At 37.1% G+C, this 16,130-nt stretch overlaps 1 protein-coding gene across 1 annotated transcript in view; it reads right to left on the reverse strand.

Moving 5' to 3' along the window:
• The window catches only part of MEGF10 (multiple EGF like domains 10), an 87,093-nt gene that overhangs the window by 46,344 nt on the left and 24,619 nt on the right, over positions 1 to 16,130 (reverse strand). Inside the window, exons 5-7 of the mRNA XM_051773541.1 lie at positions 13,342 to 13,434; positions 1,916 to 2,162; positions 888 to 1,008 (exon numbers count right to left, since the gene is read on the reverse strand). Coding sequence (XP_051629501.1) covers positions 888 to 1,008; positions 1,916 to 2,162; positions 13,342 to 13,434 — 461 coding nt within the window. The remainder of the gene's footprint in view (positions 1 to 887; positions 1,009 to 1,915; positions 2,163 to 13,341; positions 13,435 to 16,130) is intronic.

Raw genomic sequence — 16,130 nt, forward strand, 5'->3', positions numbered from 1 at the left:
AATAATTTCATTCTTCTAACATGAAATGGAATAAAATGAAAAATGGCAATAATCCAGGCTAGGTAATCAGATGAATAATGCTACTCAAACTCACAATCAGAGATCCTGTTTTATAGCTGTGCTCTCTAGTTGGTCAAAAACAGGTTATCTCAGTATAATATCTCAATGATCACAAGGTAATTAAAAGATCATTACATGTGAATTTTCACACAAAATGAACATTTAAACAGAAAATATTATTAACAAATAGTCATGATCAATATTATCAGCAAATGTATTTAAAGAATTTATTTGTGCTTTGATTGCCTTCTAAATCCATTATTTGCCAACTCAGAGTTGGTAGTCTGATAGTGGGGAAAGCTACTTGCAGCTCCAAGGTGAAGTCTTCTTTCCCTACCCTCTGCTAAAAGAGTAGAAAGTCTAAAGATAATGTCAAAGTTCTGATGTCTCATTTCCTCTCCAGCATTTAGCACAATATCTAAAGGTTTTGAGGTTTTGCCATGCATACTGTACATATGAAAACAAGCAAAAACCCCACCGTTAATATGTACAAATAGTGTCACCTCACTATAACATAAAATTACATCTAGAAGCTAATGACTTCCAGGCAAGATCTAGTTGATATTGCCTCGTCACAGCACAGTTCATGTTTTTGCTTCCTAGAATCTGATATAGTTAGAGGCAGTGCAGAACTGGAGAACTTTCAGTAACAGATGGTTTTGTAAGTATTTTATTCCAGTCCCTTATGCTAAAATATGTTTCTCATTACTCCTGGCTACAAGCAGACTACATTTGCTATCCTCATTTGCTAGCCTCCTCTGATGCCGCCTGAAGTCTACAAGTATGGAAGTTGTAGGGGGTTGTGCGGGTTTCAGAAGTGTTTTTACCATCCATCCTGGCGGGCAGGAGCACTCCCCAGTGACGTGGTGACAGACGCCTCCGTTCTGGCACGGGCACCTCTCCTCACACTGTGGGCCGTGCTTCCCGGGGGGACAGAGATCCTCACAGCTGCGGAGAGTTTGGAGTGATGGGAGAATTTGGAGGGGGTGGTAGACAACAGAGACAACCATTACTTCAGCACACGCTCCAGTTTGTCTTTATTTTTAACCTTATCATTAAATTTCCCAGCAGAAAATGTGAAGGAGAAAGCAGCACAACACCAATATAAGCACACTGATTACTGTACAGCACCCATGCAACAAATCTAAGGAGCAATCTAGGAATTGTTTCTTTTTAAGCTACTTCTTTATACACAGTTTGGCGCTCATTCATCATTACTGACAGAAGTTCAAGATCTGTTCTGGAATGACAAAACTAAATAACTCCATGTTTCAATATAACTCTCTACAACTACCTGAAAGGAGGTTGTAGCCGGGTAGGTATCCGTCTCTTCTCTCAGGCAACCAGCAGTAGGACAAGACAGCACAGTTTTAAGCTGTGCCAGGGGAGAATTTTTGGACATTAGGAAGAAGTTCTTTCCAGAAGGAATGGTTGGGCATTGGAATGGGCTGCCCAGGGAGGTGGTGGAGTCACCATCCATGAAGGTGTTTAAGAAAAGACTGGATGTGACACTCAGTGCCATGGTCCAGTAGGCAAAGTGGTGTTAGGTCAAAGGTTGGACTTGATGATCTCAGAGATCTTTTCCAACCTAGTTGATTCTGTCATTCTGTAATGTGATTTTCCAAACTTGCAGCCAAACTGTTTTCACAATGGTCATGAAGAAGCTCCAAGCAGGGGAGAAGGGGAGCAGCCCAAGTCAAGGGGATTTTTCTTGGTTACACATACAGATGTGTTCTGTAATGTGGTTTGCTCAAACTTGCTTCCCTGCACAAAAGTTAATCTAAACTTCTAAACTGAATTTCACTCGCCAGAACTCTTTAAACTTGCACCTCAAAACAATACACCTGCTGCTTACAAGGCTCCGGTGTATCCCGGTGGACACCTGCATTCCCCAGTAATGTGGTTGCAGGTTGCTCCGTTCTGGCACTGGCATTTCTGGTGGCAGTCGTTGCCATATGTCCCGGGGTTGCAACGCTCCTCGCAGCGCCAGCCCTTGAATCCCGAGGCGCAATGACAGGCGCCCGTGATGGGGTTGCACAGCGCCCCATTCTTGCACTGGCAGCGGCTGCTGCAGTGGGGTCCCCAGTGGTTACTGTCACATGCTAAACGGGCAAGAAAGGAAGAATGTTATGAAGATGCTCAGAGTCAGCTGTAAAACAAACAAACAAAAAAAAGAAGCTGTAAATTGGGAATAGTTGTTCCTCAGTTGGTCCTCAAGGATCTCAGCAGGCAGACCGGACTTAGTTTGTGCGCACCGATTCTTATATGGAAAAGCAAACGTTTTATAATGTGAGGCTAAGAAGTCAACGGAAGTTCTAGTCTCTTAACTGTCAAAACTTTTCATTGTGACTCTGTACCATCAAAAACCAGTTACGGTTGCAGTTAGCTTCCATTTACAGGGAGAAGTCTTGCTAACTTAAAAAAATGTAGTCTAAATCCACAAACAACAGGCTGAATCCCACAAGGAAGCTGCAAAGCTTGCTTGGTGTAAACTTATGACTTTTGACTAATCCAGAAATCCCTACTTACTTGCATAGTTGCAAATATTCCCTTTTCAATCCTGCAATACACTGAAACGGCAAAAGAAAATGCAAAAAGTGTTTCGCCAAGAAATAAAAATTAACAATTATATGGTGAAACTTCATATGGATGTTACAGATTTGGTTATCCAATGTGTCTTCACAACCACTCAAATCTTTTCTTGTCTGCCCCAATGCCTCCCATTAAAGCCCTATAAGTAAGTCACTCAGACATCATTTCAGCATCCAAAGAAACACTTAACGTTAAGGAAGGCATTTCATCTTAAGAAACACAGGAGTTCTGTAAAGACCCTGAAGATTAAGGTCACCTGGAGTTCAACAGGAATGTACTAATCATATGGTCAAATGATCTGATTTTATTTTTATGCTGTGTTGATAACAGCAGTACAATGGCAAAGCCTCAATTGCAGTGACCATAAGCTCAAACTCTTCTCTTGGAGACTGACAACCTTTGTTCTCCCAGTCTTCTCCTGGGGCAAAAAACCCAGGCAAAGAACAGGCACACTTTCCTAGACTAATGCAAAGTAATTCAAGAATGCTCCTCAGGCTATGAATTATTCAGCTGTAAGAGCTGTTCACTCAGGCTGCACAAAAAAAAAAAGGAATTAGGGTATTGTCAAGAATCTACTCTTTAAGATTTTTTTTTTTCCAAGACAGGTCACTAGAACATGCATCCAAAATGGGGATACTGTGAGCACTCACACACAATAAAATAGAGAGCAACAGAAAGCAGCGTATGTATTATAAACACTCATCAGTACTGTTGGATTATTAGAACAACTGTCTGTCTTATTATTGGCCTCTCTCTTTAAAGATGTGTGGGCTTTGTGGTGCACAAACAAGAGGTTTATATAGAGTTCTGTAACACACTGCTGTCTACAGCACAAAATTGCCTGTTGCCATGATAACTCACATTCATTCAGAACTGATACAAGTTTATTTTGAACATGACTGCATAGAATAGAATGTGTAATTCTCATACTTAACCAGTCCTGAAATTGTTGTCAGGAAACCAGCTATTTTGGGATATATAAAAATATGTGTATGGGTGGCTAGAGGCCTGAGACAGTTGCATGTTTTGTCATGACTGAGCAGAAACCCCTACATCGTTGGTTTGTTGTTTTTTGGTTTTTTTTGCTTAACACATTAGTCTGGATTCAGATAAAAGTCTTTGTTCTTCCAGAAAAAAGTTCAATTAGTGCCATTTCTCATGGAATAATTAAAAATTAAAATAATAAAAAAAAGAAAAGAAAGAAAAATATTCCCCCTGCCCCCATCCAGGCATGTCTGATAAACAGGAGAATTCATGCTGATTGCCAGACCAAAACTGTTCCAGTGTAGGGCTCAGTCAAGGATGAAGGTGCAGTGCAACAACATTCATGGAGCTGTCTCAAGACCCAATGCCAAGAGTCTCAGGGCCACACAGACCAGAAACATCTACTGCCACTGAACCCAGCACCCAGGCAGAACAACTGCCTTGCTAGAAGACACATGTACCATGCAGTGCTTAACAATTTATTAGTTTCCTGGCATGATCTTCACATTGTTTTTGCAGGAAATCATTAATATGAAAAAAAAAAACCCACCCATCATATGACTGCTAAAGGATTCCAAGCCTCAGGACCATTCTCCTGGCAATGACCAGGTGAATAGCAAATACCGGCTACGCAACATGGATTACAGCCCCATGGTAAAGCATTCCACAAGGACAGTGGTAGCCCAACCATAATACAGTTTCACAATAGTCCTTTACACAAGGTCTGCCACCAGCCTCGCATCTGTCTGTAAGTTATGGGCAGAAATGTGGAGAAATGTGCTGGATTAAGGGGAATAAATAACAATACTGACTAAGATGGATTAATCACATTTTACCTCTATGTCCCCTGACTGATAATCAATAATGTTCTTCATACGAAATCAAAGTGATTTGTCAGAAACTGATGCTTAGTTTTCCATTAAAAAAGAAGAGGGTAAAGGGTAGAAATGTTTCCTATGGCAAGTTTGGATTTTGGAGGCTAACTTTACCAACTATTACATCAGACTATTTCTGCTGCTTCCTAGTATTCAAACACTGAGAAAGCTGGTCTGGAAGTCACACATCTGCTAATCTAGTGGAATGGGATAGTCTTTAAGCTAATGACTATGGTCAGTTTACAGATTGTCAGCTGCAGCTCAATCAGAATAGCTCTGCTGACTGCACCAAGGTCACAGGCACATGTGTAGGTCACACACTACATGCAGACACACGCCAAAGCCTCAGCTACTGACTTCTGAACAGAGCCGGAGCTGTAAATCATCTCTCTCAGAACAGGGTATATGTGAAAGGGAAGCAAAGTACAGAGGCAAGAGTCCCATGTTCAGAATGGCTTCAGCACAAGGATGGTGTGTCCCAGCCACAAAGACTGCTGAAAAATCACACAGAAATCAAAACCCAGCCAGTAAATCAGGATTAATTTTGTGTTAATCATACAGAACTGGCCTAATGTTGTTCTGTTTCATGCAGAACACCTTCCTTACAAAAGTCCTTCACCTTCCCATCTTCACATGTTATATTCACCCTCAGGTTTTTACATTTTAAACTAAAGAACTGCTTTAGGGTCCCTGTCAGCTTTTGCAGTAGATTCCCGGGGTCCTTTCTGCCTTCACCTTATGCTGTACTGGGAAAAAAAAATACACAAAAACTTTTAACAAACACCATGGTATTAATGCCACATCTTGTTCTCATTTTTCCTTTTATACATTCAGCTGGGAATAACTTTTCTGTCACCACAGTAAGAGCTGTGCACATCACACAATGCCACAGATACAGGAAAGATAACTGTTCTCTCAGAAGGCTGCACTATGGTAAGAATCTCTAAGATGATACAGGTCTATCATGATAAAAATGCTTGTTGACACTGAGTGCCAAATGACCTGAGAATCAGAGAGGAGTGCAAGGATTCAGTGGTGAAAAAAAATCACCTTCAAGAAGAAATTGAAATCGGTGCTGCAAACTGCTGTCAGTTTGGGGCCTTTTGTAGTATCTTTGAAGATCTAAAGTTCTGTAATATGGAATGCCATTTCCTAGTACAATAACTAAATGCATATTGTTATTATGCTGGGCTAGATATGGGTTTATGCACGTGCTTTCTGTGAGCAGCTGATGATTTGTAAACTGGGATGGTGGGAGCCCTTACATTTTATAACACGAGGTATGATTTCTATAATAATCTGAAGCACTTGTAAAGAATTTGGCAGCTACTTTATTGCTTCTTATAAACAAAAATACTTTCAACTAAATACTTATAAAGGTTTTTCTGCTTCTTTTAATGTTGATTTCCCTAAAAGGCAACAAAAAGAAAAGTGCAAATGACTCTGAGTTTACTCCTGACAAACCCACTTTGATCACCTAAAATTCTGCACTCTTCTAAACAATGGCCTATGATGAGAAGAAAACAAGGCTATCAAATCAAGTCAAAGAACATTTCAGAAGAAAAACCTCCTTAGAAACTCCAACTTGCAACTATTTTTTAACTATGCCACAATTTCCTTTATAACATGATAATCCAGTCAGACAATGTCTATTGCAATACTTTTTTTGTAAAGATCTTTGTTTTCCTTTTGTCTTTCTTTTTTTGCTAATGTGGACATAGAAGTGAAGAACTAAGATTTACTTTTCTTACTATCATTTTTTTATAACTGTGTTTTATGTAGCACAAATGAGATTTTATTCTGTCTTACACATCTTTCTGCAAGGCACACTGCTGTGTGTTTCTGGAAATATTTACCACTGTCACAAAACAGAAGAGATTCTTACTGCAGCATTAGACTTATGGTTTTTTATGGTCTTTTAAAACAACTGAAAACGAAATTCCGGACCACAGAAGAAAAGTAAATGTTCCCTCACTTGGAACAAAATATTGTGAAGTACAAACTTAGAATAAGAATAACCTTTCTAGGAGGGGCCATAAGTGATTTGCATTAAAAGGGAATAATCACCATGAATAGCCAAATATAACCAGTGTAAGCAAAATAGGCCAATATTGAGAAAACTTTGATTTATCCAAAGGAGTATCGCACTGACAGTCTTGTTATTATGAACAAGATTGCTAATCTCTGGAAATGCTCTAAGGCATGACTTTCAAGAGTCAACAGAAGGGAAAACCATTGATTCACTGAGCAAAAACCATGACAAAAATATGGATGTTTTCACTAATCTAAATCCACACCATCCCTACTGGAAAGTTCAGAGGGTATTCCTGAAACTACTCTCTGCTATTTCCGTTTGGTTAGCTGCAGATCTAAACTGATGGCATTTGTTTCCCTTAGGATATTACTGCAGGGTAAGAAACAGATAATTCTTCCAACTGGAATTTAAACCAAATAAAAGTAAATTCCTAGTAATTTTCAAAGCTATAAATACTCAAGTATTTATAAAGTATATAAAATTTGACAAGATGCATTAAGCCTCTGGTGACATCAACCTGTATGTCAGCCTGGACAGCAAGACAGTAAACATAGAACATGGGAAACAGAAATTTCAGGGATGAGTCAAAAAAGCGATAAAACTAAGTCAGCTACTCTAAAAACTAGAATAAAAACATCCTTCAGAAAACCTTCAAAGTATTATGTAATAAAACCATGAGATTATTCTCCATATATATTTCTTTTATTTTGATCTGTTCTAGTCATCTCAGAATGTTATGAAAATATATGCATGTGCACATAAAAAAAGAAATATTTTTGCCTTAGAGAATCATTCAAAATAATTATAAAGTATCAATGCCTTTTAGTAAAAGACCTACTTTACCTACATCCGAGATACAAAAATGAATGGAATTTTTTTTTTTTTTTCAGAATGAATGCCCTTTCTATTAAATCTGGATTTTCCTTCTACCTTTTGTTTCTATCTGATTGCATTTGTTATACTGTAGGCCTTTAACCCTGTGGCATATTTTCCATTGTTACTTTTTGTTTTGTGTATAAGAAAGGATTTTTATTCAAAATGTTAAGCTTAAATTTAATTTAGTTTTTTTTTCTTTTTTACTTTATAAAAGCCTCTTGATCCATGAAGTGGAAGAACAATGAAAATGTGTTTTTCAGATCCTATGAAAGACTTGAACTGTATGCCTTTCACATGCCATAAATTTCACAAGACTCTTTAAAGTGCTTTGGACATCGGAATACAAGGATGGATAATTGATAAGAAAAAACACAGGCAGCTGTTGGTGTTCATTTTATGATGTTACTGAGATAAAACCTGTTAGAAACAATGACCAATATAGGAAAAGTTATAAAATTCTAAGAAACTGCTTGTTTCATGTCCTGCCCATGATCCTGATTTTGCACAGATCTCCTTGTAGGACGATAAATTAGCCTTCCTCCCCATTCTTTTTTTTTAATGACTTGAAGGTCATCCTAGTTTCTAAATTAGCAACAAATGTTATCCTTCGCATCTCTGAAAACCTACCAAGTGAGACATTGAAAATATATAAGCCTGCCAATGCATAAGGCAGATTGAAATGAAATGAGTTCGAAAAATACTTTTGCACTGTTACTAGGAAAAAACCCCACAGACATTATTCAAGAAATCAACTTAAGTAAACTCTATAAATAGCTTCCAAAAGGGTAAAAAGCAGAAATGAAAAGCCTCTCTGATCCAGAAATGTTAAGCCTCTCTGATCCAGAAATGTTTTCAAAGCAGTAATACCATCACCATTTACTGGAATGCCTTCCTTCAGTAAACCTCAACAGAAGCAAATCTAAGAACTCAGTTTTGTAGAAAATAATTTTTTTGTTTCTACATTTGCTTGAAGATTGGAACTGTAATTCAGCAAAATGCTGAAGCATGTCCATAAAAGCTATTAATTTCCCTAGAGCTTTAAAACCAAAATGTTTTATAGGACCAAAAATATATTAAACATAAGAATAATAGTATTTCAAAAACATAGTTGTACCGAACTCAAGACAAGCACAGCTGCTTTGTAGCCCTGGGAACTTTGATACCACCTACCACAGTGACACTGTAGTGACTCTTTCAACAATGAAGGTGATGGCAGCTTCCATGAATACTGTTTTTTCCCTATTTAGATCTGATCTAACTTGCTGGTGGGTGAGTTTCTCAACATAAAGATATTCAGCCTTGTTAGAGGAGAAAATGAAGTGTTCAGCTGGAAAAACTGGGAATTCAGTCAGGGAAAGTACAGCAGTAATAAATACAGGAGAATTACAGGAAGTAACGAGCACAGGGAAGACACATGAAATACAAACGGGTTAAATTTAAGATTGTTTATGACCTTCTGTCACTTTGGTTCACAGGATGTATTTGCAGGGAGCTGGGCTAGGGGCAGTTCTCCACTACTAAAATAAAGTTTTTCTCTGCATTTTGCATAAAAGCAAATAGTTGTCTGTCACAATACTCTGCAGTTTTACTTGTGTGTTTACCAGTTCCTCAGTTCTGGGAATCGAGCATTTCTAATGCAAAGATGTGGTTAAAACCAGAACTTATTTCTGCAGCCTGTTGAATGGCTTAGAAAACTTAAGGATAAACTGGCTCTCTAAGCATATCTTGCAAGCTCCATTAGTCTAAATGCTTTCAACAAACAAGGAGGAAAACAATGCCCTGGTCAAAAAAGCTCAATTCAAGATTCAAAAGATTTTCCATCACCATCACCTTTCCTGGGAGCTGCACCACGGGGCTGTTTCACTTGGGGTGCAAATATGTCTGTGGAAAACAGTCACATATCCACCTCTGCAGGGTTAATGGAGATTAAAAACTCCACTGAGAAGCTGGCAGTGCTTGCAACTCACGTGAGTGTCTCTCACAAACTATGCCAAGGGATCCAGTTTCTGCCATATTCTGCATCTGCCAAGTGCCAGATTTTCACAGAATTTTTGAACTTTACAAACACCCACGACTGTAAAGGAAATGTAATAGTAGCAGAGCTCCCGTACCTTGAAAGGTTCCTTAATAAGTGCATTTAAAGTTAACAAGTTGTTTCTCTGAGCTGCCAGCTTTAAACATGCAGTTTAACGTATTAGTGAAAAAGCCAGTTCTCTCCTCATGTTTTATAAAACCTTAGAGCTAAATTACACCTTCATGAGTATTAGTGAAAAAGCCAGTTCTCCCCTCATGTTTTATAAAACCCTGGAGCCAAATTACACCTTCATGACACTTTTTTCTACCCCCATGACCTCAGACTGTGGTTTTGATAAAATTCTATGAATAACCAATAGAATCAAATTATAAATTAAAACCCAGTCATTCAAACAAATCTCAGATTGCTTAAGTCCAATAAAAACAGAAAAATCCTGTTCACATTTTCACAAACAATCCTAACCACACATATAAACCAAAGACATGTCACTCCCTTTCTGCTTCACTGCTCAGGCCAGCCGGGGGGAATCACAAGGCTATGACCATTTCAGACAAGTCACTGTAATATTGATTTTGCCTCTGCTCCAGCTTATCCAGAAAGTGCCCTATTGATTTTGAAGGAATTATTTGTGGACTACTAGGCATGAGAAGAAAAAAAAGTGCATGTCCTGATTGCTTAGTGGCACTCCACGTTAGGTTGCACTTGTATCTGTCTTGCACACACATTCAAAACTGACCATATCTACTAGAGTAAATAGCGTTGCCAGAGTGTGAGCAGAAAACATAATATACAAATGTAAAATGTGGTTTGATCATCTCCACATCTAGACAGACAACTATTACCATGCATGTAGAAACTTTCACAGAAGCCTGCTTTATACCCAGCCTGGAGTCAAAGGCACTCTTGTGACATATAACAACACAATCTGACACATGCAAGTTAAAAATTTGATATAAATAATTTAGTTTGAGAGGGAAAGGTTATGTTGGTTTTGTTTGTTTTTCAATAAAATCTATTTGTTTCATTTACAAATATACCTGTGTTTACCACTGTGTGCCTTTTTCTAAATTTTGCCCTTGTTCCTAGCCCAGAACTGGTCAATTTATGTTCCTGGACTTCACAAATACTTCTTCAAAGGAGTGCTGACAGCTTGCTGGTTATGCTGATTCACTCGCTTCATTTGTTCAACACATCATCTGTCCAGTCATTTGTCATTGTCCTGACCACTGTGTTCAGTCAATAAATCTTTACTAGAATAAATTGTTTTGCATGTGAGTGATCTCTTGATTCAAGTAGTATTTCTCTTCAGTTTATATGTATGTTATCATCATCTCCTCTATCCACCTCCCATTGACTTTCACTGCAAGCAACTACTGGCTAATACAGCATATTTCCTTTAACTAAAAAGGAACCTAAAGAAAAAGCACATCTGACACAGGAAATGTTCCCCAAGGAAACATTATTTAATCAACTAAATTCTGAGACCACCACTCAGGTATTACTTGCTGAAGAACGCATCCAATCCTGGTTTCCTCTCAGTTTTCAGAAAGGCAGAGGATGTGGTGGAGAGCAGAGTTACAGGCTGGACTAGAATTAAGAACTTAAAGAAGACAATCTCGGTAGTCCAGGCTAATCTCTAGCCCTCTTCTCCATAAACTGAAAACAGCCACTGACCTAAGCTATTAGTAATTCGATAAGAACCCTCACAATATTTGCTACAAGGAAATGGAAGTCTCCCAAAAAGTTTATTCCCTTCTAAGAAATGACAGACAAAGATCAAGCTGGGGGAAGTTGGCAGATGGACAGATGCTGCAATATCTCTGTTCTGAGATACTTTCAGATTAAATTCTTTGTAAGGAGATCAAACAATCCTAATAGAGAAAGGACAGTACTTTGGAAGAAGATGATAATTCTCCAGTTTTACAAAACATTTAGTCCTTAGGTAGAGCAGTTCCTTCCAGCATGTCTTGGACCATGAAAATTAACAGATCACTAAATCTGGAAGTTGGCCTAAAACCTCACACTTCGAGAAAAATCTCTCCTTCTCAGTCAGGGTTATTGTTTTGGTCATCAGTAACCATTAAATCCTGCCTTGTAATTATTGTTCCATAATTCACTTACATAGTTACATAGTTAAAATATTTATTTGATGGACATTATTACAGTAGAGCAATTTGCATATATTTTTATCAAATTAATAACTTGCTATATCAACAAAGTCATTATTAAAAAACCATATGTTTATACTACCCTTCTGTTACTAAAACTGACCAAGTTGAGGATCAGCCAAAGACAACCAACTGAGGAAGAAGCAGAGAAAAAGAGCTGCATAAATATTCAAAATGCGTTATAGCAGGCAGGTGAGGGAAAGGGGTACTAGAAACCCTGTGAGAGGAAGGATCATTTCCAAAGGCAGATTGAGAGGTTCCTGTCTCATCCAAAGTACCTTTTCGGGAAGTTTAAAACTTGGAAAGCTCCATAAATAACAGTATCTTTGCATGCTGTGTTGTCTAATGAGTCAGGTTTCTTCTGCATCTTTGATTAGCTAAAGAAGAGCTCTATGCACAAGGTTTTCAGAAAGATAACATCTCTTGACAATTTCTTTTGACAACTCAGTGCACTAGATTAAGATCAGCATTACAGCAACATTGCATTACTCTTTCAGTTTTACGCCTTATGCAAAACTTGGTGTTTCTTTAGAGCTATGTATAAATCACACGTAAGCATATAAAAAAATTATACAACAAATATAATACTTTTGAAATGGTTAAATTCTTCCCCACCTCCCAAAATATGCTGCCAGAACAACTATCAGTTCCAGATGAAGAGTTACTACAGCACCACGTTTGCAAAAAAAAAGAACAATTCTCTATTTTTGTTAAGGAGAAAAAAAAATGGGTGAAAATATCCTGCCATATTATTTTTCTCCTGCTGATAATCTAAGTTTTTCATAGTTGTTATTTTTAGAGGAAACATAATCAGTAAACTAGCAGCACAATATCTGTGCAAGACATCAAGCTCTGGTTTATGTGTTACAAATTTATATTGTCTGTGAAATTTAAATTATACATACATTTCTTAATTGTTGACTAAAATACATTCCTTTCAAGTGGACAGTTAGTAGTAGTAACCAAATTTGACCTTGATTGTAACAAAATATGTAGTTTTAATGTTACCCTCAATATTACATTTCCAAAGCTGTTACAGAGGAGACCAGAAAAGTGGAATAAATAACAGATCATAATGAATTAAAAAATTACTCCGAGCAACTGTAGTTCAGGCAATGGGAAGAAAAGATAATGATTTGTGGCCTGCACAGCTTTGCTCCCCTCATCTCCTGCATATGTTTTTATGGCAAAGGGAAGGAGAAGAAAGTCTTGGAAATGAGACTACAGTAGATATATATAGACCGGGCAGTCAGGGAGCAACTAATAGTGCAAATGGGGAACAGAGCAAAAGGAAAAAAGGAAAAGTTAGCAGCAGAGTGAAAAAGGAGAATAGAGTTGTAAGGAAGGCTTTACTCATAGCTTTTAAATGTGACCAAGCACCATCACTCTTTGCATATTAGTAAAATAAAAAACTGTGAGATTTTCCTATGGTTAAAATATAATCATATCTGCTTTACTCCAAATACAAAGTTCTGTGTTATCTGCATATTTCTGAACACAAGGAAAAAAGCTCATGACACTTAGTGCTGCTACATGGGAACACTGTTGGCAAGTAAATGAAGAAAAATCAGGTTACACAGAGTAAACTGATATCTCAGGACAAAAACCCTGACCAGAAAGCAGAAGCCCAACTACAAGAATGAAGATTATCTGCCCAAAAGAGAGGACAACACCATGGAAAGAGTACAAGACAGGCAGAAGCAGATGAAAACTCACCACTGGAGCAGTTGGGTCCTCCCCAGCCAGGCTCACACTGACAGGTGTTCGGAGCAATACAACGACCGTGGACACATTTATCAGCACAATGAGCTGTCAGGAAAGAAAATAAAAAATTAAAACAATTAAAGAACACTTAGCACTAAAAAAAAATAAAATTTAAAAATATTGCAAAATACTCCTGATCCAGATCTTTTTTGTCTCAAGTATCTTTTAAAAGCAAAATAAACATCAGTGTACTAAAGTTTGATGGCATCTCTTCAAAACACATTTCACTTCAGTCTTATCTATTTCTCCTAAGTTTGAAGGCTCCAACTAAAACCATGTTAGTGTTACTCAAACATTTCTGCATTTAACAACAAGAAAATTGTACACATTTAATGAAAAAAGAGTCACAGTATGATATAGGTTGGAAACCCATCTGACCATGGTCCTGGGCAAGAGTCTCTGGTTGGAATTTGGACAGGATGACTTTCCTTCCAATCTCAACCACTCTGTGATTCTCTGAAGAAAATTCTCATTACAAGAAAAAGAGGTGAATGCCAGCAAGCATGAAAAGAAATGCTCTTTTGCAACAACAAGGATAAAATATGATTTGCAACACACTGGCATTTTAATACCAATTTTTCCAAACAATTGCACAGTTCAAATGAAGCATAAAAGAAACAGTGATGGTGATTGAAGTAAGGTATGAGATATAAGCCCTCTGAATCACTGCAACCTTTATTCTAAGTGCTAAGCAGAGCTGCCTGAAACTTTTCTTTTTTTTTTTCACTTTTTTTTAATGATTTAAAAACATGAGTTTCTAAGTTAAGGTTTACTTTGAAACAGAGCTTTTATCTGAAACTTCTAAGAAAAAGTTGAAATGGCTTTGATACTTGGTATATCCATATAACTGACCCAGAATATAGTACACCAAAGAGGAAGAATCTCCAACTAGTAACCATTTGCTGGCATCATATTAATCACAAAACACCCTTAGCCTTCCAAAATACATCCACAGTAGTACTTTCCTTTTACTTTGGACAACAGTAAAACTTAAAATATGTTCACAAGAGAATTTTATTGGTACCAACATTTCTAGAGAAACCTCGACAGGAATCTACTGTTATACCAAAAGAACAATAGAAAAAAATTTAATGGGGCTACATGTAGATCAACTTTACTTCTGAATTGATTGAAAATTCTCTATAGTACTTAGGTAAAATACTTGTAAAATGTTCTGGGGTTTTTTCCTAATTAAAGATGATGAAGCACATTGGTCATCTTTACATTTTGTGTGGCCAAGAAAAAAGAAAAGCCCACAGAGATCAATCACATATATCCTAAACATCTTTGGTTACCTATGATTTCAGTAATTAATTGCTTATTTTTACAGCCTTTAATTTTAATTGTCAACTTTTAGTTCTAACAAGCAACTTTTAGATTTGCATTCTTCTTTAGAAATCAACAGGAAGAACATTAATTTTTAAATGATGAAACTATATAAACGCAAAGCTATTTCATTGTTCTCTATTTATTTATTATTGAAAGACTCAGTTTAAATAATACATCACAATTTTCCATTAGTCTTATAACTTGACATGAATTACTTGTATCCTTGAAGATTCATGCTTAGTTAGTACTGTCTGGGGCACCAAAGGTCTCCACAAACCAAATCTGTGAAAAATCTTGTCAGCAAACCATGAGACAAAAATAAAACTGTTGTAAGAAACTGGACCCAGTGAAAGGCACCGAAGAAGCTCTTGGAGCATCTCCTTGCACTGCCCCTCATGCCATGCTGAACACAGCACACTCTGGGTTTACATAAAAATATATTCTGTAACCAAAATAAATTGTTCTCTAGACACCTTTTGGGCTAAACGATTCTTGGCAAATGAATCCTAGTTAATATCTGTAACACACAGCATGTGTAGAAATATTATTGCACTAGACGTGGGGATAAGAGACCCAAAATTTACTAAATTATCTACAAAAAAGGTGACGACGACACAAAAAGCACTAGAACAAGCTGAAAAGACAGGAATGGTATCAGGAACAGATAAACTATTTTCTCTTGCATTTCTGTGGAATTGCTGGACATGATGTCACCTCCAAGAGCAGGTTCTCTTACCCCCCTGTCTAGTGCAATAATTTTTTTACATATGTTGCCTGTTACAGAAACAAAGCTTGAAACATTTTGGCAGTAATTATGCACATAAAGTAAATGACCACAACTCCCTCAAAATTAATTAAAATAAACATTTATGGTGAAAAAAATTCAAATATATTTTAAACTATATAATAAACATGTTTTTTCAAATAAATTCTTCACATCTATACTGCATGTTAGAACACATCATTTTTTCCTGTGCTTGATGACTGTATGTTATTAAAATGACATATCCAGTTATGCATTAAGATAGATGATTCATTGTCTATTTCATGTTTTGTGGAAACAGGCAAAATTCTCCATTAATGTTCTACACTGTTAGAAATTGTATGTGAAGTTAATGTTCAAGCTACCAAAATGCTGCTAGGATCACTCTACAAGAAAGCCAACAGAAGACACCTTAAAACCTTTGAATTCTTTCTGTCCAAAATCATGCCAAAAATTCAATGGACCTAGTAAACATTAAAAAAAAAAAAAAAGACTGCACTTTTTGTTAAAACTTCTAGTCTGTAGCTCAGCCTAACACCCATATACCAAATCTCCTAGGGATTACCACTGATATTAGAAGACAAGTGACAGGAAATTCTTTGCAATAAATAAGAGATGAATCAATCATTCAGCCTGGTATAGAGTTTCT

The sequence above is a fragment of the Manacus candei genome, unplaced genomic scaffold (genome assembly GCF_025592945.1).
Source record: "Manacus candei isolate 608988 ecotype Guabito, Panama unplaced genomic scaffold, ASM2559294v1 h1tg000171l, whole genome shotgun sequence".
Classification (NCBI taxonomy): domain Eukaryota; kingdom Metazoa; phylum Chordata; class Aves; order Passeriformes; family Pipridae; genus Manacus; species Manacus candei.